The following is a 26116-nucleotide window of genomic DNA, read 5'->3' on the forward strand; positions in this document are numbered from 1 at the left end:
ATAACTAATCTTCAAGAGTTGAAACAAAACTAAACTAAACTAAACTTTATCAATCCTTCGAATATTTAATTTATTTAATAAATATAAAATAAATAAATTAAAATTATTATAATTAATAATAAAAATAAATATAATATTAATCTATATCTTTTTTTAGAGTACGTAATATAACAGAAGCAAATTATTATTAATAATTAAATAAAAAAAGTGATATTAATTTAAAGATTGCAATTGCAGTTAAAAAATAAATTAAGATTTTTTAATTTTTTAAAAATTTATTTTAAATTTTAGTTTTTCCCAGCCCAATTATAGTAAAACGGGTGTTGTTTTTATTTTTTGTAAAAAAAAATTATTATTAATTTTAAACATAAGTATCTTATTTATTTTCTTATCAATACTCGATTATTCTTTACAAAAGTCTTCACAATCTAAACAATAAAGTGATAAGCTTGTTCAAAAATACAAAAGGAAAAGAAAGAAAGAAAAAGAATTCTAACCAAATTATTATATAAAAACATAAAATCAAAAAAGTCGTTGATCTACACAATTTATTTTTGAAAAAAAAAAAAACAAAATCTAATTTTGGAAATCATGAATTGCATTAAATTGGTGGAATAAGTATCAAAAAAAAACAACTAAAATCACTTTAGTAAGAAATATCATCATCTCTATTTCCGTGCTGTTTAATAAATCAAAACAATCTACTATTTTAAGATGAACAATTTTTTATTAATCCCACAAAATTCTTAAAAAGGAAATAAATTTTGTAAAAATCGATGAAATTCAAATTATTCAATGGAGAGGGTTAGAATTTGGAAACTTAATACATAAAACATTGAAGAATTCTCCTTTTTGATAAAAATTAACAAATTTTAATTTGTTTGATCATGTTTACAAGTAAACAATAATAATTTCCTTCGATTGGAATTTTATTTATAGTTAAAAAAAATAGAAACTTCGGAATATATTAATTTAATAGATTAGAGTGGAATTTAGATATATTTTGAAAAAAAAAATGTTATATAGTATGTTATAAAAAAACAAATATAAAATAGATTTTAATTAAATTTTAATTTTTTTTACAAATACTTTAAAGAAAATTTGGGTTTCATTAATTTTAGTTGTCAATCATCATCATCATCAATAGAATATGATTCTTCTTTCAAATTGAATTCCAAAATCAATGGCACTCAAGGTTTTTCTAGTGAACAAGGAACCAATGGAGTAACAGCTCCTATTTCACACGGTGTCTTCAAATGGTGGTGACAGCCAACCAAAATACAATATTTGAAAAGTAAAAAATACAATCAACAAGTGGAATGAATATTTAAAAAATAAATTTATGAATGAGAATAAACAGTACAAAATTTATTATTAACATTATTGAAAAAAAGGAAAAATATAAAAAAAGATTTATATATTATGGAATGTTAAAAAGAAAAACTTTTATTTTATTGTATTGAAAAAAAAAAAATTTGTTTGTTGGGAGTAATTTAATATTGACCACCGTTGTTGAAATAGTTGAGATTCATTGAGTACTCATCATTATTACCACCACCACCACCTTTACGTTCAATATGATTGTATAAGTCGTTGTTGTTATTGTTGTAGTTTTTTTGTATATTTGTAATAAATAGAGAAATTTCAACCTAAATTTTTTTGTGTCTTCAAAACAATAAACAATCTACTATTTTAAGAAATCAAAAATTTCTTTAAGTTGAAAAGATGAAATTCAATTTGTTCATTTGATATGAAATAGATTGAATTTGGAAACTTTATTTAGTATAACTCCAATGAATTCTCCATATTGATAAAATATATAGAAAGTTTTAAAACTTTATGTAACCTTATTTTCGAATTTGTATTAAATTGTTTATTGGTTAAAAAAATTACTCCTGAGATATAAATATTGAGAATTCTGATCAGTTAATATATAAAAAGATAAAAGTTCAGATAGAGATTTCAAAAAGAAAAAAATGTTATTTAGTATGTAGAAAAATATATTTGTATAGAGATTCTAATTAAAAATTAATATTTTTTTAAAAACTATAATTTTAAAGAACATCTTGGAAATATTAATTTTAATTGTCAATCATCTTCATCTTCATCTTCATCTTCATCCAAAATCAATGGTACACAAGGTTTTTCGGGTGAACAAGGATCCAATGGAGTAGCAGCTCCAATTAGACGTGTTATCTACAAATCGTTGTGGTGGTTCTAAAAGCAACAACTTTGATGAAGTATAAAGAATTATTAAAAATATATATTTTTAATCAAGAATAAAAAAACTCTTTTGTTTTAACAGGAGAAGAAAAGGAAAAAAAAAACATAGGATTTGTATTAGAAATATTTTTGTTAGATAGTAGAAGAATTATAATCTTTTTTAAAAAAATTCTATATTTATTTTTTTATTTATTATTATTAATTTGATAAATAGGATATTTAAATTTAAAACATGAAATAAATCACAATTTAGTTTGTAAAATCAATCTGTCTTTGTCATAAATCGAAATTTTTTTTAGATTAAATTCTGATTTTTTTTCATTTTTTTTGTTTAGTTTTAAATTTTAGTAGTACTAGAGAATGAGTGGAAATAGTAATGATCTTCCAAATGAACCGAATATGAGTCATCTGGGTTCAAAAGACTATCAGAATGTCTATGAACCAGCACAAGATTCATTTCTGTTTATTGATGCTCTAAAGAAGGATGTCGAGTATCTGAAGGGATTGCGACCACTCGTTGCCGTGGAGATTGGATCGGGCAGTGGTTTCGTCATCAGCTATCTATCGATGCTACTCAATAACGATGGTTATTTCTTGTCGACCGATATCAACCCGATCGCTGCAATGACCAGCACCCGAACAGCTACACACAACAACGTGCGTCTCGATGTAGTGAACACCTCGTTTCTCAGTGGCATAGACCGACTGCTTGGCAATGTAGATGTACTGCTCTTCAATCCTCCCTACGTTCCGACGCCATCCGAAGAGATCGAGCAAGGTGGTATCGCCGCATCTTGGGCAGGTGGAATAGACGGTCGTGAAGTAATAGATAAACTACTTCCACAAATAAGTGTATGTATAAACAACACTAAATTACATTACATATAACTAAACAACAATACAATACAATACATTACATACACATATATAAAAACAGAATATACTATCAGAGAAAGGATGTTTCTATATTGTTTTGGTTGAAGAAAATAAACCAGCTGAAGTGGTGGCAATCATGAAGAAATATAATTTTAAACACAAAGTAATTAATATATATATATATTTAGAGAGAATGATGATGACGTGATATGTTATATTAATCAAATCACTACTATATTTCAGGTGGTTGGATACAGACAAGCATTTAATGAAAAACTTTATATCGTAAAATTCTACAGAAGTTAATTTTGGTTCGTACTTTATTTTTTTGGATCTTCACTAAGAAGTTAGTGATGATTATAATCATAAGTAAACAAAAACAACAAACAAACAATCAACACAACAACAACAACAACAAAACAACCACTCCCTTTACCTCCAATGAATGATAACACACCTAATCAGAATGCGAGTGGGTAAGTGAAAACCAACATAAATGTTATGTTATCCGATTTTTATTGGTTGCGATCGTTGTAAGACAATACAAAAATGCAAACAAGAGTGTGATTGTTGTTTACCAAAATGACTTGTTTGTGGTTCGCAACAACACACAAACAACACAAACAACACATACAAACACGATTCTCAAATGATGATTTCAGTAACAAAACAATAAACAAACAAAGGAGAAAGAACTAAACATAAACTAAAAAAAAGAATCCCCCCCAAAAAAAAAAAAAAAATCAATTTTGGTTGTTTAATTTGGTTTTTTTTTAATTTTTTTTAAACCATTTCATTTTCTTTGTCAGTGTGTCAGACATTTAATATCATAATTATTTATTTATTTTTATGCATTCACACACCCTTTAACTTATTTTATTATTATTCACCAAGTTTGGTGAAACATTTTCTTAATATTACTAATCATTCAATACAATACAATACACAATACAACATACTCAAAGTATTGAAAACTATTTTTTAATTATAGTTTATTCAAATTGAATCGAATTAAAGTTTATTTTAGTTTAGTTAACCTAGTAGTAGCATTAGTAGTTTCAGAATAGAGAGAGAATAGAGAAGAATAGAGAAGAATAGAGAAGATAGAAATAGTCATCATATTATATTACGTACAAATAGATCATTAATTTAATAATATAGTAGATTTAGATGTTTGATTTCAATGTAAAACAACAATAAATATTCTTGTCAAGAAAGAATTTGGTATTGGGATTGTAGATAGAAGTGGAGCGAATAAGGACGATCGATCCAATCGAGTGTTGACTTGGAAAATTAACCTTTGTTTGGATTATAATTTTACATTTACTTTTTTTTTTAATTAAAAGGAAAATAAAAGTTTAAAAATATAACTATACAACGATAAGATCGATCCAATCTACACAACCAGCTTACTTCATTTGCTGGACTCGCAAAAATATTTGAAAAAAAAAAATGGAACATCATCACCAAATTTATCAAAATAATAACATTAATAATAATAATAATAATACATATATTGAAGAGATTGATAATTTACATAATATTGTATGTACTTTTGTTTGTTTGTTTGTTTTTCAAAACAAAATTTTGATTTGCAATTAAAATATTTAAAGCAATATTGATTAATGAAAAAAACAAAAAAAAATATATATATATTTTATAACAAATACAAAAACATAAAAACATATATATATTTATTATAAAACAAAAAGATTTCTTTGCTCTCAGAGAGAATTCAACAGTTGGAAGCAACAGCAGCAGCACATGAAAATTCAAATTTCACAGAGACACGTCCGGTTACGCCAACTACGATGGAACACGAACCAATTAGAATAGGAGGAGGATATCAACAACAACAACATCATCATCAACTACAACAACATCAACAACAGAGAGATCCATCTGCTGTGATATTCCCTTGTCCTGATGAGAATGCTCCAGACGCTGCTGAAGAACAGCAGGAGCGTATCATTCGAGTGTTGGCAGATACAGCTCCCTTCATGATGTGGATGTCTGACGCGCGCGGAAACTTTGTCTATTTGAATTCAAAGTATTTCGAATTCACCGGAGTATCGCTGGAGGATTCGAATAATGAGGTTGGCGATGGTTGGAGTAACACTATTCACCCGGACGACAAGGAGCGTATATTCTCAGTGTGGCACAGCTACTTGCTCGAGCGGAAAGCATTCAAGCTGGAATACAGGAAACGGCGACACGATGGAGTCTATCGTTGGATTATCGATACGGGATCGCCGCGCTACTCTGGCGTCTCTGGCAACTTTATTGGCTATGCAGGCTCGTGTATCGACGTCACAGAGATGTGGCATGCCAAGCATGAGATCAAGACATTCACCAAGCAGCAGGAAGCTCTGATGCGTTGTTCCAGTGTCCTGCTGACTCACACACCGCAGCGCATCATCGATAGCCAGTCGGCGGCAATCGACCACCAAACAAAGTCACTCGACTACTACAAGCTCGTCTTGAAATCACTGGCGTTCACACTGCTCTCTGACTGCGCAGTGTTGTTCCTCGTCGATCCCGACGATGCCAACCTGCTGCATATCGTTCAGAAGTACAATGTTATCATCGAGACGAACAACACTTCGATTCGCTTGCCAGTTGGCTACTGGCAAGAGTGTATCAATCTCTGTGGTGGACACAGCAGCGGCGGCGCAACCACCGACACCTATGAAGATGTACATTCGGCAGACCAACACAGCTTTGAAGATCCACCATCGTCGCCTTTTGGCGAGGACGACACCACCGCGCGCATGATGGAGCTAATCCACCAGAGTTCGATGCGGCTGGTTTGTCGTCCATCGATCTACTCTAGTTTCTATCAACACTACTTGACGCCGATCTTCCAGCGACTTGGAATGCTGTCGATGACCGCCGAGTACATTCGCGGTACCACAGACCATCCGTTTGGATTCGTTTGTGTCGCAGCGAAAACAGAGAAGGACTACAACTCGGGCGAGCAAAACACACTGCGAGTCATGGCGAACATTCTGTCTGCCTACATTCGCCAGGAAGAAGACACCAAAAGTTTGGAATCACAACAGAATCTGACGTCGACGCTGTCGAGATCGTCACGCGAGGGAATCATCAAGGTCAATGCCACCGGACTAATCACCGAGATGAATCCGTCGGCACTGGAACTCTTCTCGATGAACTCGCGACAAGTGAAACAAAAATACCCAATCTCTGTTCTCTTTCCTTTCATCACCGATACAATGCGCGAAGGCGATACTTTCGAACACTACATGAGTGAACACATCGTGAAATACCGCCAGAACATCACATTCAAAGAGAGTTCGGCGACACTGCTCAATGGACATCAGTCGTTCCACGTTGATCTCATGATAAAAGAGATCTTCATTCAAGACACGAAAGTATTCATCTTTTTGATTCGCAACAAGTCGAATCGCCCGGAAATACCGGCACCCGTCAAAAACTCGATCGACAGCATCGTCAACATGTCGAAAGCGTTGGTCGATTCCGATGTCAAGAGTAAAGGCGTAGCTGAATCGATACTCAGAGTCAGTAGCAATCTTCAGACGCTTGTCGATGGACTGATAGATCTTCCCAACCTCAAACTACCTACACTCAAACTAAAGTACGACCTGATGAAAGTGACCGATTGCGTTGAACAATCGTTACTCTTAACATCGCCAATCGCACAGAAACACGGCATTGAAATACTGCCGATCTACGACAACCAACTTCCAACCTTTATCAATGGTGATATGTCTCTACTTCGTCAGATTCTCATCAATCTACTTGAAAACAGTATAAATTCAACCAAAGATATTAAAGCATTAGTATTACAAGTTAATCTTTTACAAAATAATAATCAAAATCGTCAAACAACATCAACAACAACAACAACTACTACTTCAACATCAAATAATAACAATAACAATAACAACAACAGCAATAATAATGTATTCACAACTATTCAATTTGAAATTAAATTATCATTATCATCTGAAAGAGTACAAAAAGTGGAACAGCCATTCGTAGAGATTGATAGTGGAATTCAGCAATGTCAGGACATTATTCAAATGATGGGAGGTTCTATTCAAATTGGACAGAGCGGATCAACCTATAAATTTACCATTAGTTCCTCCTATGTATCGAATCTACCGCCAAACTACAATTACAACCGAAGAATCCTTACCATCTCTCCGAATTACTACCGACGACAAATGCTTTCCAAAGTTTGGCATCGATTCCAATGTCACGGTGATTTCGTACCAAAGTTTTTATTGGTAAATATCAACAATATAATATATCATCATTATCAATTCCAAATACTAATAATAGTTCCATTCTTTCCAGAAAGAAGATATTTTAAATATTGTAGAATCAAACTATGAATTTGTTTTTATAGATTTCTCATATGATCAAGCGATCAATGAATTCATTGGCAATCTCTCTTCTCTGCGATCAGAGATGAAGTCAAAGAAAATAATTGTTGTCATCATCGACAGTACATTCCCATATATACATAGAATCACACCATTCATTGATCATATATTGATCAAGCCAACCAGTTTAGATACTATAGAAAGCTTAATTAAAATCTAAAATCAAAATCAGATATCAAAAAAAAAAAAAAAAAAAGTTTCACAAAGCAACTAACTTTATAGACTTGCATAGATAGCTTCTGTTTAAAATATATATAATTTTATTAATAATACAACACACAATCCAACCAAAATTTCAAGTGTTCAACGTTCAACAAGTTCAACATCCAACCTTTATAAATATTTCAAGAGTATTGAAATTTTCATATCCATATCCATAACCACCTAACCAACAAACCAACCATATGATAATGTACATTTATAATATATTTATTAAAGTTATTTATATTATTTCCAAAGATATTGTTTTTTTTAATGATAATCACAATCAAGTTAAATATATTAAACCCCTTATTTTTTTGTTCTATAATTATTATTATTCTTTGATTATTTTTATGTTATCCATGGATTATATTTGTTTATTTATTTACAAAACTAGAGCTAACCATCCTGCAATTAGACCTACACCGCCGATTGGTGGTACAAATCCCTTTTATTTTTAAATTAATTAATTAATTAATACTTTTAAAATGAGTTAATAAAATAAATATAACACAACACAACATACCATTTTCTTTTGACCAACAGTCATATAATATAAGGATCCAGAGAACAATACAACACCAGAAGTAAACATAACACCAGCAAAATTTGGGTTTTTGGAAAATGGTGCCATCATAATTGCAACTATAATATCAGTAACATTCGTTCATTTATCACGTGAGTGTTAATAATTAATATAATCTAACTAAAATCTATACAAATATAATGTTAAAATGGTATGCTACCGACTTGAATGTAGTAAATGATAGTGAGAAGCTGTTTTCCAATAATCCAATTTAACAGGATCACTAACTTTCTTTTTCAGACCATGACTACCGAATGCACCAAGACCAACAGCGGAGGCAGCTGACAAACCACCGATTTTCCACCAAATCGATTGTGATGCTGATGCTAATATATTCATCTTTTTTTTTTGTAACTAATAATTATCATAAATAAAGATGAAATGAATGAATAATTATGTTTGTCATTTTTTGATGATCATAGTGCCAAAGCCTTTTTTTTTTTTTTTATTCTTTGATTTTTTTTTTTTTTTTTTTTTTAAGTTTAGCTTTGTGTAAAAAAAAACTCTTTTAATAACCATTCAACACACACCTAATTAGTGTATCATCTTTGTATTGACACAACCAAGTTTTTATACCATCGATTCGAATTGTTGTTGCATTCAGAAGATCAAAACAACACATCAATACATCACATACTATATATAATATAATATATATTCTAAAAATAGTTTTTAATAATTTATTTAAATTAAAATCATATATATCCGATAAATAAATAAATAAATAATATATAAAAGCATGATCAAAGCACTATCAGCAATTAAAGATCATGTTAAATCTATAGATGAAGGTATATATTATTATTACTATTACACATTTACAATAAGTCATTTGAATTATTAATCATTAATTGTCTGCATCAAAACAAATCAACTAAAATTTAGAGGAAAGAAAGACAGGTCCAAATGTAAGTGACATTAAGAAATTCGAAAGAACATATAAAAATGTACAAAAGTTGATTGAATTACAAACCAATCTCAAAAAATTACGTAAGTTCAGACAGGTTATTTAGAGGTGTCATGTTTGGTGATAAAACAAAGAACTAAACAATAACAATATATATTTTATATATATTAAATTTATAGAAAAAGAACAACCAGAACCAACATTATCAGATCAACAGATTGTAGATCAATTCAAGAATTGGTTGGCATCTAATGGTTGTCAAGAATCATTGGATAAAGTAAAAATTGTAAGAACTCTGGCAGAGGGTACCGGTTTGATTGCCAACACAGAGATTAAGGAGGGCGATGAATTCATCAAGGTACCACTGAAACTGTTCATGTCGCAAGAGACTGCTTTCAAATCGATCGGAGACAAGGTGTCACGTGAGCCACTCTTTAAGATGTTGCCAAACATGCTGTTGGTGATCCACCTCATTCAAGAGACACAGAAGCAACAGCAGTCGTTCTGGGCACCGTACATCCGTATGCTCCCGAAATCCTACAAGACAGCGCTCTATTTCACACTGGCCGAATTCCAGCTGCTCATCGGATCACCCGTCCTCGAGGAATCGATCAACACCTACCGTAACACTCTGAGACAATACTGCTTCCTCTACGATTTCTTTGGAAAGAATCCGGGTATTCTCTCGACCTCGAATTTCACATGGGAGTTGTTTGTGTGGGCGGTCTCCACGATGATGTCGCGTCAGAATCAGATCCCGTTCACCAACACCGTTCCGGCTGCCGCTCCGTACATCCAACACAACGTGCAACATTGTTTGATTCCATTCTGGGATCTCTGTAATCACGTTGCCACCGGAAAGATCTCGACCTACTATGAGTCGGATTCTCACGCTCTGACTTGCTCTGCGGTCAAGACTTTCAAGAGTGGCGACCAAGTTTTCATAAACTATGGTGACCGTCCAAACTTCCAGCTACTGCTATACAGTGGATTCTGTTTGAAGACCAATCCAAACGATACACTGAAATTCAAGTTGCAACTGGAGGACGACGAGTTGCACCACGACAAGATGCACATTCTCGAGGAGCGTGGAATCTCTCAGAGTCCACAGATTACACTCGATTCGAACGCCGCCAACACCTCGCTACCAGCGATCGTGTTGCCATTCATGAGAGTCTATGCGATGAACGAACAGGAAACCGCCAAGGTTGCACCGAAACTCGAAGCGGGACACAGTCACCACGACCACTCCAATTGCAATCATCAACCAACCCGAGAAGCATACACACTGGTGAGCGAACAAAACGAGTTGGCAGCATACAAATCGATTGTCTCTTTACTGAAAAAGCGATTGGCAAGCTACCCAACCACTCTACAGGAAGACGAACAGATGCTCTCAAAGAATCCAGCCAATTTCATTCGTTTTACATTATACATTAAGATTGCAGAGAAAAAGATTTTGGATAGATATATCAAGCATGTCGAATCGATGATTGAAAAAGGTGTAATGACATACTATGTCGAACCGGAACCAGAGGAAGAGTGTCATGATGATCATGACGATGACGGTCATGGACACAGCCATGGTGGTGGACACGGTCATAGTCATGGTGGTGGACATGGTCATAGCCATGGTGGTAGTCATGGTGGACATGGACACAGCCATGCTGGTGGACACGGACATAGTCATGGTGGAGGTGAAGGTGGACATGGACATAGTCATGGTGGAAGTGGAGGTGGTCATGGACATAGTCACGGTGGAAGTGGTGGACATGGTCATTCCCACTAAAAAAAAAAAAGAGAAATAATAATAAAAAAAAAAAATTAAAAAAAAATTCAAAAAAAAATTTATACAATGAGAATGATTATAATCAGATTTGATTAAATCTCTTTCTCTCTTTCTCCCAACATCTCAAAAAACAAAAGATTTTTGATTCAAGTAAAGAAAAATTAAGAAAAATCAAAAAATTAAACAACAATCGGGGGTTTAGGATTGAGACAACAAAGAATTGTGTTTGGTCAAGCGAAAGACCATGAAAGTCGGAGTTTGAACACAATACCTCAAAAAAAAAAATACATGAATATTTTTTTTTAATTTTTTTTTGAATTATTTTCAATTTTTGTTTCATTTTCAAATTTTTTGGAATATCTTTTGCTCAAAAAGTCAGACTTAACATTTCATTCAGTTCAGTAACATCTAAATTTTTAATATATATTTTATTTTTATTAGTCAGCATCAGTGCAGTTGTTGTTAGACTTTTAATAAATTCTTTGAATTAAATATTTAAGTTTTTTAGTTAGTTATTACAGATCAGATTGCCTATTCAATGTCTGAAAACGACAACAATCAAACACCACCACCACCACAGTCACATGGTTGTATCTTTGCTTCGGCAGCAGCTGACATCAAAGAATCCATCAAGAATGCTTCTCTAATGGAACCGTATGTGTTTTTTATTTCAAACATGGGGCAGACAAAAAAAACAAAAACAACACGTGAATGCATGAAATAAAGTTTATTGTCTTTGCATCATTTCTCAAATAATTATTATTATTTTTATACCGAAATGAAATATGCAACAATAACAACATGCATACATTAATCTAATGTTTAATTAATTAGTTTGTCCGAAAAACATTAATCATTAATATTAATTAAATAATATTAATTATAATATCTTTTTTTTTTAATATATATAGAGCAATGGAAGTAAGCACAGTTCATACAGGTGTCTATTATGGATCTTACTTGCAATTGGACGGTCTTTTAAATTGTCAAAAACCAGAGAGTGAGAAAGCAGGTAATCCAGCTCATGAAGAGATGCTTTTCATCATTATTCATCAAGTAAGTTTAAGATTGTTATTGACAAATGTGTTATAAATAGGGGGAAACTAATTCTAATTCTTGTTACATATTATAGACATATGAATTGTGGTTTAAACAAATCATTCACGAAGTTGATTCAATCGTAAAGATAATGTCTACTCCACCAACTCCGGAGCGTCAGAACGGTATCATTGTCAATCGTTTAGGTCGTATTATACAGATTCAAAAGTTGTTGGTAGAGCAAATCAGTATTCTAGAGACTATGACCGGTATGGATTTCTTGGAGTTCCGTAATCTCTTGGTTCCGGCATCGGGATTCCAGAGTGTACAGTTCCGTGTCATCGAGAACAAACTTGGTATTTTACCGACCAACCGTTTGCAATACCAGCAACACCATTACCACACTTTCTTCTCGGAGAAGGATCGTGACATGCTCCACAAATCCGAGAATGAAACATCGCTACTCGCACTGGTCATCAAATGGCTAGAGAGAAATCCATTCTTAAACTACAAAGACTACGACTTTTGGTCATCCTACAAGAATGCTGTCGACAAAATTCTTGAGAGAGACTTGGAGAGAATCAGAAACAACTCGAATTTGACCGACGATATTAAAGAACAAAACTACAAAGAGGTTCACAAGAATATGGAATCATTCAAAACACTATTCAACGAAACCGAATATAATAACAAATTGGAGAAGGGTGAAGTTAGACTTACATACAAGTATGTTTTTTAATAGGTGTTGCTAGCAACAAACATAATAATATTAATTTTCGGAATTCTTATTATTAATATTATAGGGCTATTCAATCTGCTTTGTTAATCTATTTGTATAAAGATGAACCAATCTTCCATACACCATTCATCATTTTGAATCAATTGACAGAGATTGACGAGTTATTGGGAATGTGGAGATTCCGTCACATGATGATGGTACAGAGAATCATTGGAGCCAAGATTGGTACTGGTGGATCATCAGGATATCACTATCTTAGAACCACTGTTGGTGATCGTTACAAAATTTTCTTGGACCTCTTCAACTTGTCCTCATACCTCATCCCAAGAAACACTCTACCACAGCTTCCAAAATCAGTCAGTGAGCAAATGGAGTTTGCTTGGTCACCATTATAATCGTTTAAATATGTAAATTATTATATTCATTGCAAACAACTTAGCAACAACAATAGAATAGCTCATATCACAACAAAACTTATAAAAAAAACAATTATTATTTTATTAATTATTTTTTATTAGTTTTATTATGTTTTCGCTTATCCATTCTTTTGTCAAGTTTGAATTTGAAATAAATCCACCTTTTAAATTGTTTGAAAGAAGGAATGAGTAATCTTTATCTATTATGCGAATCTTGACTTTGTTTACATTGGATATTTGGAAAGTAATGGTTTTTAATCTTGGTAGATTGTCAATGGAATGGTGGTGTAAAAATAGGAACCTGCTACACTCTTCCACGCTGATTGTCAGAATTAAATGTTCTATGGTCATCAGTGATCCCATGAAAATACAATGACTATAGTCAGAGGAGATTCGGAAAGTATCCATTTGGGTTGGTACGTCACACATCTGATTGAAGCGATATCCAAATTCAAGATGAGAAATTGATTTCGGTATCGATCTAGGTTTAATCGGTCGGTTAAATCGATATCCAAATTCCAGATACTCCAAAGTCTGAGGTAAATAACTAAATTTAATAGGTTGATTGAATGAATCCCCAAACACCAATGTCTTTAGTCTCTTTGGGAGCAGATTGGGTCTGAGTTCACAGTTGAAATTATATCCGAATATTAAACATTCTATACTATCTGGTAATGAATTTGGAGCTATTTTTTGATCAAAGTTATCTCCAAATATCAATGTTGTAATATGATTTGGAATTAAATCCTTTTCAATTGGTTCATTATAATTTTTCGCTAATTGCAAAGTTGTAACTGTAGGTGGAATGATATCTTTATCATAAAAACTATCATTAAATCTTAAAAACCTATTATTATCCAGAAATTCTAAATATTACTAAAGTTAGATTTTAATGAATTTAAACTATTTAATAAATAATATTACCAAAAAATATATTCTTTTTATCATTTTCTTCTAAATTTACTTTTCCAATATTATCACTTAAAAATTCTATTTTTATGTTATTATTATTTACCAAAGGAACCATCCCAAAATGTAGTTTTTCATGATTAGAAAATCTAATGAATTTATCTTTTTCTTGAAATAATTTCCTACATGTCAAAATAAATGATACTCTATCTATATTATCTGGTATACTATTTACAATTTTATTTAGTAAAATATGAGGTAATGATAACATTGTTTTTTTAAAATAAAAAAATGATTAAAGATGAAATCTTTCTATTATTATTACTATTAAAAACAATCATATAAATAAATATCTAAGTTATTATTCTTTATAAATAAATTTAAAATAAATAAATAAACTAAACCATGTATTTGTTTTAACAATATTACAAACCAAGAGTGTTTAAAACATTTTTTACAATTTTTTTACTATCTCTTCAAAACAACCACACTCTAAATCTCACACTCTTCCAAAACAAACTAAATGGTTTATGTTTTTCGCACTAAAGCAAATACATATAAATTCTATCTTTTCACTTTATTGATGTTGAACAATAGAAAAAAAAAAATGTAATTTAAAATAAATTAATTTTTTATTTTTGCTTGTTTTGCAAAATACATTAATTTTTATTATTATTTAAATTATTACAAACTAATGTAAATCAAGGTTATTATTATTATCAAGTTGGTTCTAACCATCTATTGTGCCTTTTCTTTTTTTGTTTCGAAGTTTTGAAGTTTCGGCGCTGAGATCTCTTGAGGAATCAAGTTTTGAAACGGACTCGTATAGTTGTGCTTCGGTGAGTTGTGGTAGTTCGTTGAGGAACTTCTGGATGACACCGACACTCGCCAAATTGTAGGTCTTTGATTGAATGAGGTGAACACGTTGGAGAATCTTACTCAACATCTCGTATTTGAGAAGATTGATTTGGTCGGATGACTTGGTCGATTTGTTACCTTCGGTAATACCAACCAAATGGTTAAAGTAACTACCAAGATATGGAACGGCAGGTGGTTCAACGGAATCCATGATCTTTCTGAGTTTCGAGAGAGAAGTCGGTGAGATCATCTCCTCAAATTCCTGAAAGATTGCATTTGCCTTGGAATTGTTGATGTAGAACCATGTAGATTTCAATCTCAACACAGCACCATGTTTCATACCAGCAATAATAGCAATTGCACTATTGAAATTCTTTAATACCCAACAATTCTATAAATAAAAATAATAATAATTGGTTAATAGATAAATATTAAAATTTGTTTTAACTATAGTATAATTACCAATGCAATATTAATAAATTTAAATATCAACATAATTCTCTTGTCCAAATTGTAACATGTGGTAATTTCACTTGCAACCCAACGAGAGATGTAGTTGAATCGATTGGTTACATTGACGATGGATTGGGGTGGATTCGACTGGCTTTGTACATAGTCAAGCAGTTCATGTTTGGTAATTTTAATTATGAGTGATTGGTCTATGATTGATAGTTGTCTGGCAATCTCGTGTGATTTCAAGTCCAGGAGAGTGAAATTCTCCTGATAAATGAAATCGGGAATCGGTGGTTGTTCCCAACTCTCTTGGTCTTCATCGGGCACATAGGTTCCATCTCTACGCATCTTGATAATGTTGGTCAGCGAAGTGATTTGATTCTTGATCGAGTAGGTCGAGGTTGGCATTCCTTGCTCGACTGTCTCCTGACAAGTCTTACAAAACTCGAGAAGATTAGCCGATTGCTTCTCATTGAAATCCTCCCAGTTTCGGTCAACCCAACGCTGAACGAATCTCAACACCTTTTGTTTGATAATCGGTGAGTTATTCTTTCCAGTATGATAGAATCGCTCACTCAGCAACTGAATTAGCGTATCTACATTGGTAAATAACATATAGGTATCAAAAAACATATTTTCCAATTCTTTACCTATAATAATAAAAATAAAATGAGCAAGTTAGTTATAATGTTTTCCAAGTGTGATAAAGATAATTTCACAAAACTTACTATGTCCTTTCTCATGAGATAATGCATTTACCAACATTTTAAGAGTGGCAGCTTTAATCTTTGGTACACCATCTTCAGAGGTAAATTCAATGTCAACATTGATGACTGGACTTGCCATAAGATCACGAATAAAGTCATCACCCTCAAGGTAGATGCTGGAGGTAAGGTTACCAGTGCTGGTCGATTCACGAAGTACTCCACCGGATTCTTCACGCTTCTTGAGTTTACGCTTGCTCGGATCACTGGAGCCACCGAGTGACTTGCGCGTTTGAAGTGCAGCAGCTGCTGCCGGAACAAGCAGTGTACTGATACTACCGGAGTGTCCGTGGTTCGGTTTCGTTGGTAACACCAGTGCGGTCAGCCTCTTCTTTGAGTTGGATGGTGGAATTACCAGCGATTTATCGTCGACGTTGATCTCCTCAACGAATTCCAACTTCGATTGTTTCAATAGTTCGAGTTTCTGTGCGACCGGAGTCGGTTGTTGGTCGGAAATTGGAGGTGACTTGCGGTACGACGAAGAAACAGCGGATGAACTTGAACTACTGCGATTGATAACCGTTGATTCTGTCAAGCCGACATCGTCGCGATTCGAAGTATCCAACAGGATAGACGAGGTCATAGGCATCGAATGACTAACCATTTCGAAATGAGCACCCATTCCACCACTTGAATAACTCATATTCTTCAGAGTATCTTCATAGGTAACCTCCATAGGATCAACAAATAATATTGGATTGGCAGATACTGGATTTACAGAGTGCGATAGATGTTGATTGGAATTGGAATGAGAATGTGTGATTGAATTATTGTTATTGTTATTGTTGTTGTTGTTACTGCTATTTGAATAATGATTGATATTATTGTTGACATAACTATTGCTATAATTATTATTATTATTATTATTATTATTATTATTTATAATGGTGGAACTGTTTATATTACTATGGCTACTATGACGAATTAAACTACTGATTACAGATCCATGAGTATTATTATTGTTGCTGTGGTTCGTTGGTTGATCTTTAGTGTGTATAAATGAAGCATTTATGTTATTGTTACTAAAGCTATTGGAAAGCTTACGGTCACGCTTTCTCGGTGTTGGAGAGTTGTCCGATGGAGTCACACTGCAACTACTTGTCGTAGTAGTAGTATTGGCGATATTGGCCAATGAAGAGTTACTACCATTTCTCTCTGGGAACGATGGACGTGGTGTAGATGGTGAGCTGGTACATTGATTGATAAGAGATCCATTGGAATTTCTTGGTGTCAGAGAATCTGTTGCTATTTTACTGTTATTCTGTTGTTGTTGTTGTGATTGTTGCTGTTGTACCTGTTGTTGTTGCTGTTGTGGATTCTTTAATTTTGCTGTCAAGGTTCCTTTGGCTAATGCAAAAAAATCAAATATTTTGGAACTTTTCTTCTCCTTGTGATGTCCTCTTGGTGATGTAAATGCAGAGGTAGATTTACTCAATCCATTCGATGGTTTCGTGTAGTTATTGTTGTTATTATTATTGTTATCAATAGAGTTTGGTGATACTAAATCTTGGTGATTTCCTCCAATGTCATCATCTTGCCAACTATCACCAGACGAAGAGGATGTAGTATGCATCAACTGCTTCTCTTGTTCCATGCTGTATTCGTAGGAGGTAAACGAGCGGACACGTGCACCCAATCCAAGATTACTACTGCTACTATTGTTTCCAGCGGTTGCCAACTTTGAGAGGTGGTCGTTCGAGATGGAACTACTCATCATGGAAGTCGAACTATTGTTATCGTCGCTAGCTAAACTATTGATATTGTTTGGAATACTTGTAGTAACAGACAAACTATTCTTTGATAACTTCAAAGGTGGTACTTTTGGTCGAGTTTCAGAGTTTATAATTGGTGATGAACTTGTTGAGGTGATTGGTTGTTGTTGAATATTGGTGGATGTTGGTCTTGTCGGACTAATAATTGCTGAAGTGGACAGTCTCGATTTGTTATTATTACTACTATTATTGTTGTTATTAGAGAGTGATGGCATTGAAGGTGGTAAAGGTAGAGGTTTAGGTGGTTTTCTCGAAGGTGAGAGTGGTGTTTGGCTGGGTGATAATGGTTCATTTCCTCCACTGGCGGAATGAGGTGACAACGACATTTGTTCCATCATATTACTGACTTGAGAGGCATCGGATTGATTGTTGGCAATCGATATCGATTGAAGTCTAGGAATCTCAACATGTAACTTTTCATACTTTAGTTGTTGTTGTGGTTGTGGTTGTTGTTGTACTATTTGTAATTGTGCAGTTTGTTGAATTGGAAGTTGTTGTTGTTGATTCACTCTCTTTACAATATTATTATTAATTGAGAAATCTCTAAGTGTCTTCCATTGTTTTACTTCGGGTGGTACCTCGGGTATTTCGTTGTGGTCTAGATAGAGTGTATGCAGTGGAAGTGCAAGAAAACAAGATGGAAACTCTGTCAATTGATTATGATTGAGACTGATCTTCTCTAGAGTAGCGATAAACGAGAGAGGTGTCACAGACTGACCAGTCTTGAACCTATTACTATTGATATTGATCGATTTCAACAACGCTAATTCCGCTACTTCATTCGGTATCGAATCCACTTGATTATGTGATAGATCGATTCTCTTTAATTTTGTTAATTTCTTTATTTCACCTGGAATTGTTTGTATTTGATTCTTTTTTAAATTCAATCTAAAAAAAAATTAATTGAAAAATGAAAAATGATTGATCAGTAATTTTTCTAAAAACGGAATAGCAATTATTTGATGTTACCTTCTTAATGATGGTATATTACAAACACCAGTTGGGAATCTATTTAATTGACAATGATCAAGTGATAATACTTTTAGACTTCGAAAAGCAGCCCAGTTTATGTAGCAACGGTCAAAGTCGATTTTGTAGTTCTTTCCTAAGAGAAGACGCGGTAGTTTCACCAGTTTCGTTTGATCCACTTTAAATGGGAAGTAGGTAAAGTGAGTACCCTCTAGATCGAGTCGATTCATTTTCGAGTTGCTATTGTTGTTTGGAGTGACATCACCCTCGGAATGGGGAGATTGCAGCGGTGATACATTGATAGATATAAATTGTGTCGGTAGTTTAGAGGTCGGCAATCTAGACACCGGAGACAACGCACTGTTTCCTGGATATCCACCGTTTATATTATTACCGCTACTACCATTACTATTGTTATCATCGTTACTGTTGTTTCCCATTATCAACGGTAATTGTATTTGAATTTGTTGTTGTGAAAGTTGATAACCTTCAGTTTGTGACAATTGATGTTGTAGTTTTTGTTGTTGTTGTTGTAGTTGAAGTTGTTTGTTGTTGGACAACGACGATGACGATGATAATGATTGTATAGGCGGATACATGTAAGCATAGGTTTTCGTTAGGAATGCGGGCAGTGTTGGATTGTGTGAGAGCGACAGTTGTTTGAGCATCGGGAGTTCGGTGAGATTGGGCAGTTCCTCAAGGAGATTCGATGTGAGAGAGAGGTGTTCCAGTTCGAGCAGTTCGGTGATCGTCGGCGGCAGCACTACCAGGTTGTTCCGGTCCAACTTTAGAGTATTCATTTGGCGCCATTTGTTGATTTCATTCGGTAGTTTGGTGAGCCGATTGAAACTAAAATCTGCAACCATCAATACCGGTGTTGCCTCTATCAGTTCTATAGAGATTTCAGTCAAGAGATTCTCACTGACATTTAACGACCTCAATTTATTTGTAATTATATATGCCAAAGAGATCTCTTTTAGTTTCATCCTAGATAATCCTAAATTATCTGTTGACATTCCAGCATTTCCATTTTGAAAATTATTATTTTGTTGTTGTTGTTGTTGCTGTTGCTGATTTTGCTGAGTATTTTGAATTTGTAACAACATTTTTTAAATTCTTAACTAACAAATTATATATAAGTCAAACAAAATTAATTTATTAATAATTTTTATTTATATTTATGATTAAACTTATTGTTATGTTAAAATGAAATAATTTTAATAGAATTATAAGAATAATAATAATATATTGAATGATTTTAAATATAATTTAAAATCTGATGCTGACTGGTGTGTTGATTGATTATATATGTTTTTGAAAGAAAAATAAAATAAAATTTAGAAATAATAAATATTCAAAATGTATATGATTGATTATATATATGTTTAAAATTAAATCTAAATGTTTATAAATATATCTATATTCTTTATCTTTTTTATATTTATTGAAAAGAATATTTTAATTTTAATTAAATTATTATTTGTTTAAAAAATTAAATTACTAAGTGATGAAGTGTATTTCTAATTTACAGGTCGAAAATATAAAAGCAAATAATAAATTAAGGATTATTATTATATTATATAAAAATATATTTTGATATATTCTCTTGTTTATTATGATTTTGGTTATTTATGAGTGGTAAATGAATTCAACCCTGCATAGCTCTTAAATGTTCCAGCACTGGTGCTTGTTTTGATTATCATATAAAAATAATATATATATTCAAATTATTTATATATTTAATTAAACAAATTTTTTTTGATATTATTATATTATTGATTATAATATATGTGTGTGATCAATAATAATATTTTTGTTTGTTTGTTTGTATGTATGTTTATTGTTATGCTGCTCTTCTTTTTGATTAGCATTTCTTCTTTGTTCTATTTCTATAAACAACATCAACATCAATAATAACAACAATAACAATAACCAAATTAAAAACAACACCCACCTATGCAAATACTATACAATATATTATTGTTTTATTTTTTTGTTTTTGCTGGAGTACTACTAGCAAGTTCAGTGTTCAATTTAACGATTTGGTCAAATTAGTATATAATATATATATGTATATGGTATATATAATTATATTTTGATGGATGTTTTCTTGAATGTGTGTTGGTGGGTGGGGCGTGATTGGTAAGAGGAGATCAATTATTTTCTTCTCTCAATAGAACAATAGCTTTTTGAATTTAATATTAATATTGAATAATATTGTATTGATAGATTGTATGATGATGTTGCAGGATGATGATGATAATTGGTATTTTTTATTAAATGATGATGATTATGTTGTTGTTGATGATAATTGAAATGAAAATTATTTATTGTAGAGTGTGTGTTTGATTTTGATAACAATAAGTATAGTCTATAAATTTAATTTTGAAAATTGGCAATCACAAACATTAACAATAATAAATATTCTATATGTGTTTATATATTTATTTTAAAATAATAATACCTAATTTTTGTTAGATAAACACACATTCACACACACAATCACAAACAAACACACATACACACATATAAATCATAAATATATATTTGATATATTGTTTTTCAATACCACACTCAACACACACCATCACAATTTATAATATTAAAAAAATAAAAACTTACTTAATTTAAATTTGGATAGTAATAATATTAGAATAGAAATTTATATTATATTAAATTATTTGTAGACAGTGTTTAATCATATGATATGATTTTTTTTTCTTATAGGATTATATTTAAACAAAAATATATAAAGTGATGAAATAATTTTTAATGAACAATGGTGTTTATAGCAATTGCTTCTTGTAGTACTTTGAATAAGGAAATAAAACCAAAGAAAAGTAAACAAAGAAATATAACTTTAAATTCGTGTGGATCAAAAACAAATAATAAAATAGAAAATTAAATGAAAGTGGTGTTAACACTACAAGTGACTTGTTTTGATTTTTTGTTTAACAGAAACTATAGTTATGTGCTACTGATTATATTTAGTTGTTGGTTTTTTTTTTTTCATATTGTTGTTATTGTTACTGTTGCTATGTAGAGTATACTAGCCATATCATATTCGTCGTTGTCTAATATAGATTTTAAAACAAATTACCATACTTAGACAAAATAATCTCACACACTCACACAGATACACAAACACAAATACTACATACTTTTAATTTTAAATTCAATTTTTTCCTTTTAAATATCATTTTTATTATTAATATTGTTACTGCTATTGTTATCTAGAGGTTCGATTCCATTCAATTCAATCCCACTATTTCTATAAACAAATAATTTTCACAGTAATAATAAAAAATACATTCTCCAAAAAAATTATAATTGTTTATTTTGTAAGTGTGTATTATAATGATTGTTTTTTATTTATCTCCTTTTATGGTGAGGTGTATGGGAATAGTTGTTGACTAATTAAATCAGATTGATATGATTGTTGTGTTTTAGTTTTTTTTAAAAATAAATATTGTAAATCTTTCTCCTTACGTCTCTGTGCTATGTGATTGCATCTAAATTCATCCATTTATTGTTAAAACAATTACAGCAACAATATAAATGTGCCTTATTATAAGTTTAGTAAAAATAATATAAAATAATTGTTGTTTTTATAGTATGGTACAATGAAAGATATAGATAAAGATGAGAATAGAATAGTAAGTTGGTTTTAATATTGTGGAATTATTTACCTTAATTATAATTATGTGAATTTATTTTTATGATAATTTTGTTTTATTATTGTTGGTATTGTTGATATTGTTGTTGTTATTGTTGTTATTGGTAATAGTAGTAGCATTATTATTACGATTGATAATTTGATCCAGTCGTCGACGAACAGGCTCAAGAGTTGGCAATATAGAGAGTATTGCCAGCAATCCCATGGATGCAATGGATTTAGCATCGAAAATATCACCGGGTTTGCTTATCTCTTGAATTGCCAAGCCAGCCTTGACGGCAAGGAATGTCGCTGGCATGATGCCAATGAAAGTACCGAAAGCAAACGTTGAAACGGGTACCTCTAGGAGAGGCGACGCTAAATTGATGAACCAATTCGGTAGGAACGGTGTGATTCGCAAGAATATCAAGTAGTTCAGTAGGGCGCTACGACGCTTGCCTACCTCCTGTGCAAACAACGATAGTTTATCGGGGAAGAAGCGTAACACCAGATTCCTACAGATGTGAAACGAAATGAGATAGCTACAGACTGCGCCAATCGTAGCGACCAAACAAACCAAAGGGAATCCAACCCACAATCCAAACAGACCGCCCGACAAAAAACTTAAGAAAATCGATCCCGGTATTGAAAATGCTTGTAAACTAGATATAACATTAACATTTATATATATTAATATTGATAATATATTGATTGATTGAATGAATGATTTGATAGTTACAATATATAGATAAAACCAAAAGTACTCATTACGATGAAATAGTTATCATCGGTGTATTGTGAAAGGATTTCGCTTAGAGTTTGTACATCTTGAAAATTGGTAGGTAAATGAAGTTTTGATCTATGTTCACTGTATTTATTGTTGTGGTAGATAATATTGATTAGTTAACAACATATTTAGTATGTGCATGTACAAAGTAGCATATGTGTTGTATGTACATACGGTTTAAGACTTGGGAAATTAAGAAATAAGAATATGATAAATGATATTGCAATACTAAATAAAATAAATAAAACAGATAGAGGTAAAGGTTCTTTTTTATATATAAACTATTATTTAATATATTATTATTATTATTACTTTTACTATTACTATTGTTATTGCTATCGTTATTATTTATATTGTTATTGTTAATATCTTTATTGCTAGTTTCATTTTGTTTCAAAAGTGATAGTTTAGATTGACTCATCTACTGTAATTATATTATTATATTACTTATATATTAAAACTATTTATTTTTTACAACTATAGTATTTGTTACTATTCTATTTATATATTGCTTGTATGAATGTAAGTAGTTTTTTGAAAAATGATATAAATAAATTGAATAGTGTTGTTGTTGATTACAACAAAAAAAAAAAAAAAATCAAAATTTTCATTTTCCAATATATTTGAGAATTCAAGTTGCTCAGTTTAGGTGTTTATGTTGGTGTTGCAAGTGTGAATCATTAACATTCTATTAAAAATAAAAAGTTTAGGATCTGGAAATTAATTATCAAAATCTTATTATTAATTTCTAAAAGAAAAATAAATAATTAAAAATAATAAAAAAAAATAATAAAAATACAAAATAAATAAATAATGTGTTAGATATATATTATTTTGATTGTTTTATCTTTTATTCTTCTAATAATAAAATCAAAGATAATAAAAAAATAAAAAAAGTATTTTGAATTGAATAAATAATTGATTATAATTACATTGTTTTAATAAAAAAAAAAAAAAAAAATATTTTTATTAAAATTATATTAAGAAGTTATTATTATTATTATTATGATTTATTATGATTTATTATTATTATTATTATTATTATTTTAAAATTACCAATAATTATTTTTGATTATGAAATTAAATTGATTTTGGTTTTGTTTTTCTTGTTTTTTTTTTCTTTTCAAAAATAGCAATAAAATTAGAATCGGGTTCACAGATGATGGCACCATCTCTGCATGTTGCGCAGTGGTATTGATTTGGACAAACGACATCGCTGCAGTGATTGTTATTGTCTGGTACACATGCACCCTTGTCTCCACGTTGTTCACAATGGTATCCTGGTGGGCATTGTAAGATGCTACAGATGTGGACACCACCGGTGGTTGGGTTGTGTGGTTTGCAGCTTCCGTCGGATGGGTCACAATAGTATCCCCAACCACAGTTCTTACCCCAACATTTGTCATGGCCAGACGATGAACCGGATGACGAGGTTTGGCCGGAAGTTGACCATGGCTTGCATTGACCACTGTAGAGATCACACCATTTACCCCAACCACATTGAGCGTCGTTTTGACAACCACCAGATGAGGAGGATGAGGATGAGCTACCTGACGATGAAGTTTGACCGGAGGTGGAAGAGGCATGGACACAGGTTGGGACACCGTTTTGGACAACACAAATCAATCCGTCGAAACATTTGAAGTTGGCACATGAACTACCACCAGAGGATGATGATGATGATGAGGATGAGGAGCTACCAGAAGATGAAGTTTGACCTGAGGTTGATCCAGAGGTTGACCATGGCTTGCATTGACCAGTGGCGGTATCACACCATTTACCCCAACCACAGTCTACGTCCTTTTGACACTGTACACCGGAAGTACCAGACGATGAAGTTTGACCGGATGAGGAGCTGGTTGGTGACCATGGCTTACATTTTCCATCGATGTGATCACACCATTTACCCCAACCACATTGTTCGTCGTTTTGACAACCACCGGATGAGCTACCTGACGATGAAGTCTGACCGGAGGTGGAACCAGAGGTTGACCATGGCTTGCATTGACCATCGGAGGTGTCACACCATTTGCCCCAACCGCATTGAGCATCGTTTTGACAACCACCAGAGGTACCGGATGATCCTGACGACGAGGATTGACCGGAGGACGACGATGAGGAAGACCATGGTTTGCACTGGTGGTCGTTGGTATCACACCAGTATCCGTAACCACAGTCTCCTTCCTTCTGACAACCACCACCAGAGGTTCCAGAAGATGAAGTCTGACCGGATGCCTTGCAGACTGGCTTTCCATTTTCCATTTGACAGGTTTCATAGGCTTTACAACGTAAATTTAAACATGTTATTTCTACACCAGCATCGGTAGCAGGCTGACCGGCACTACTAGAACTTGGCTTACAGGTTGCAGTACCACCCACATCCTCACAATAAAATCCAACGGGACATTTTGAATTCAAACATGCGCCTATATAATATTAAAAACAAAAAAAGAAAAAAAAGAAAAAGAAAATTATTAATAACTATTTCAATAATATTATTAAAAATCCAATCTTTCTGGATTTTATTTTTAAATTTAGTAATTATAATCTTACCTTGACCAGATACATTTATAGCAGCTACGAGTAATACTAATAGCAAACTCGCAAATAATCTCATTTTTTATGTTTTATTATTGATAAATTTATAAAACTTAATAAATAGAGAAAGGGTGTTGTGATTGTTGTTATATAATAGATATAAAAATAATTCTACACTAAAATAGTTTTTAGATATATAAATATAT

The 26116-nt window shown here is 32.1% G+C and overlaps 6 protein-coding genes across 6 annotated transcripts; 3 read left to right on the forward strand and 3 right to left on the reverse strand.

Moving 5' to 3' along the window:
* Window positions 1-1015: 1015 nt before the first annotated feature.
* PPL_10451 (uncharacterized protein) lies at window positions 1016-3405 on the forward strand (the record flags this gene model as incomplete). The annotated part of the gene is made up of 7 exons (XM_020581226.1): window positions 1016-1029; window positions 1122-1246; window positions 1942-1986; window positions 2061-2191; window positions 2581-3075; window positions 3161-3262; window positions 3343-3405. 7 exons carry the CDS (start codon window positions 1016-1018, stop codon window positions 3403-3405), a joined length of 975 nt encoding a protein of 324 aa, XP_020428013.1.
* Window positions 3406-4551: 1146 nt separating this feature from the next.
* PPL_10452 (uncharacterized protein) lies at window positions 4552-7689 on the forward strand (the record flags this gene model as incomplete). Its single annotated transcript, XM_020581227.1, has 4 exons — window positions 4552-4644; window positions 4812-5241; window positions 5620-7370; window positions 7441-7689. The coding sequence occupies 4 exons, from the start codon at window positions 4552-4554 to the stop codon at window positions 7687-7689; spliced, it is 2523 nt and encodes an 840-aa protein (XP_020428014.1).
* A 143-nt stretch (window positions 7690-7832) lies between these two features.
* On the reverse strand, window positions 7833-8655 carry PPL_10453 (DUF423 domain-containing protein; the record flags this gene model as incomplete). The annotated part of the gene is made up of 4 exons (XM_020581228.1): window positions 7833-7860; window positions 8120-8178; window positions 8257-8375; window positions 8481-8655. The coding sequence occupies 4 exons, from the start codon at window positions 8653-8655 to the stop codon at window positions 7833-7835; spliced, it is 381 nt and encodes a 126-aa protein (XP_020428015.1).
* A 400-nt stretch (window positions 8656-9055) lies between these two features.
* PPL_10454 (tryptophan 2,3-dioxygenase) lies at window positions 9056-13349 on the forward strand (the record flags this gene model as incomplete). The annotated part of the gene is made up of 11 exons (XM_020581229.1): window positions 9056-9107; window positions 9202-9306; window positions 9403-9934; window positions 10520-10998; window positions 11454-11473; window positions 11521-11666; window positions 11924-12068; window positions 12145-12319; window positions 12566-12776; window positions 12854-13145; window positions 13308-13349. The coding sequence occupies 11 exons, from the start codon at window positions 9056-9058 to the stop codon at window positions 13347-13349; spliced, it is 2199 nt and encodes a 732-aa protein (XP_020428016.1).
* A 206-nt stretch (window positions 13350-13555) lies between these two features.
* On the reverse strand, window positions 13556-19529 carry gefN (Ras guanine nucleotide exchange factor; the record flags this gene model as incomplete). The annotated part of the gene is made up of 7 exons (XM_020581230.1): window positions 13556-13752; window positions 13871-14071; window positions 14130-14195; window positions 14850-15363; window positions 15435-16075; window positions 16154-18849; window positions 18931-19529. The coding sequence occupies 7 exons, from the start codon at window positions 19527-19529 to the stop codon at window positions 13556-13558; spliced, it is 4914 nt and encodes a 1637-aa protein (XP_020428017.1).
* Window positions 19530-22646: 3117 nt separating this feature from the next.
* PPL_10456 (TVP38/TMEM64 family protein) lies at window positions 22647-25989 on the reverse strand (the record flags this gene model as incomplete). Its single annotated transcript, XM_020581231.1, has 8 exons — window positions 22647-22963; window positions 23105-23247; window positions 23325-23453; window positions 23543-23600; window positions 23685-23793; window positions 24582-24652; window positions 24764-25798; window positions 25926-25989. The coding sequence occupies 8 exons, from the start codon at window positions 25987-25989 to the stop codon at window positions 22647-22649; spliced, it is 1926 nt and encodes a 641-aa protein (XP_020428018.1).
* Window positions 25990-26116: the final 127 nt, after the last annotated feature.

The sequence above is a fragment of the Heterostelium album genome, assembly GCF_000004825.1.
Source record: "Heterostelium album PN500 unplaced genomic scaffold PPL_scaffold14, whole genome shotgun sequence".
Classification (NCBI taxonomy): Eukaryota; Evosea; class Eumycetozoa; order Acytosteliales; family Acytosteliaceae; genus Heterostelium; species Heterostelium album.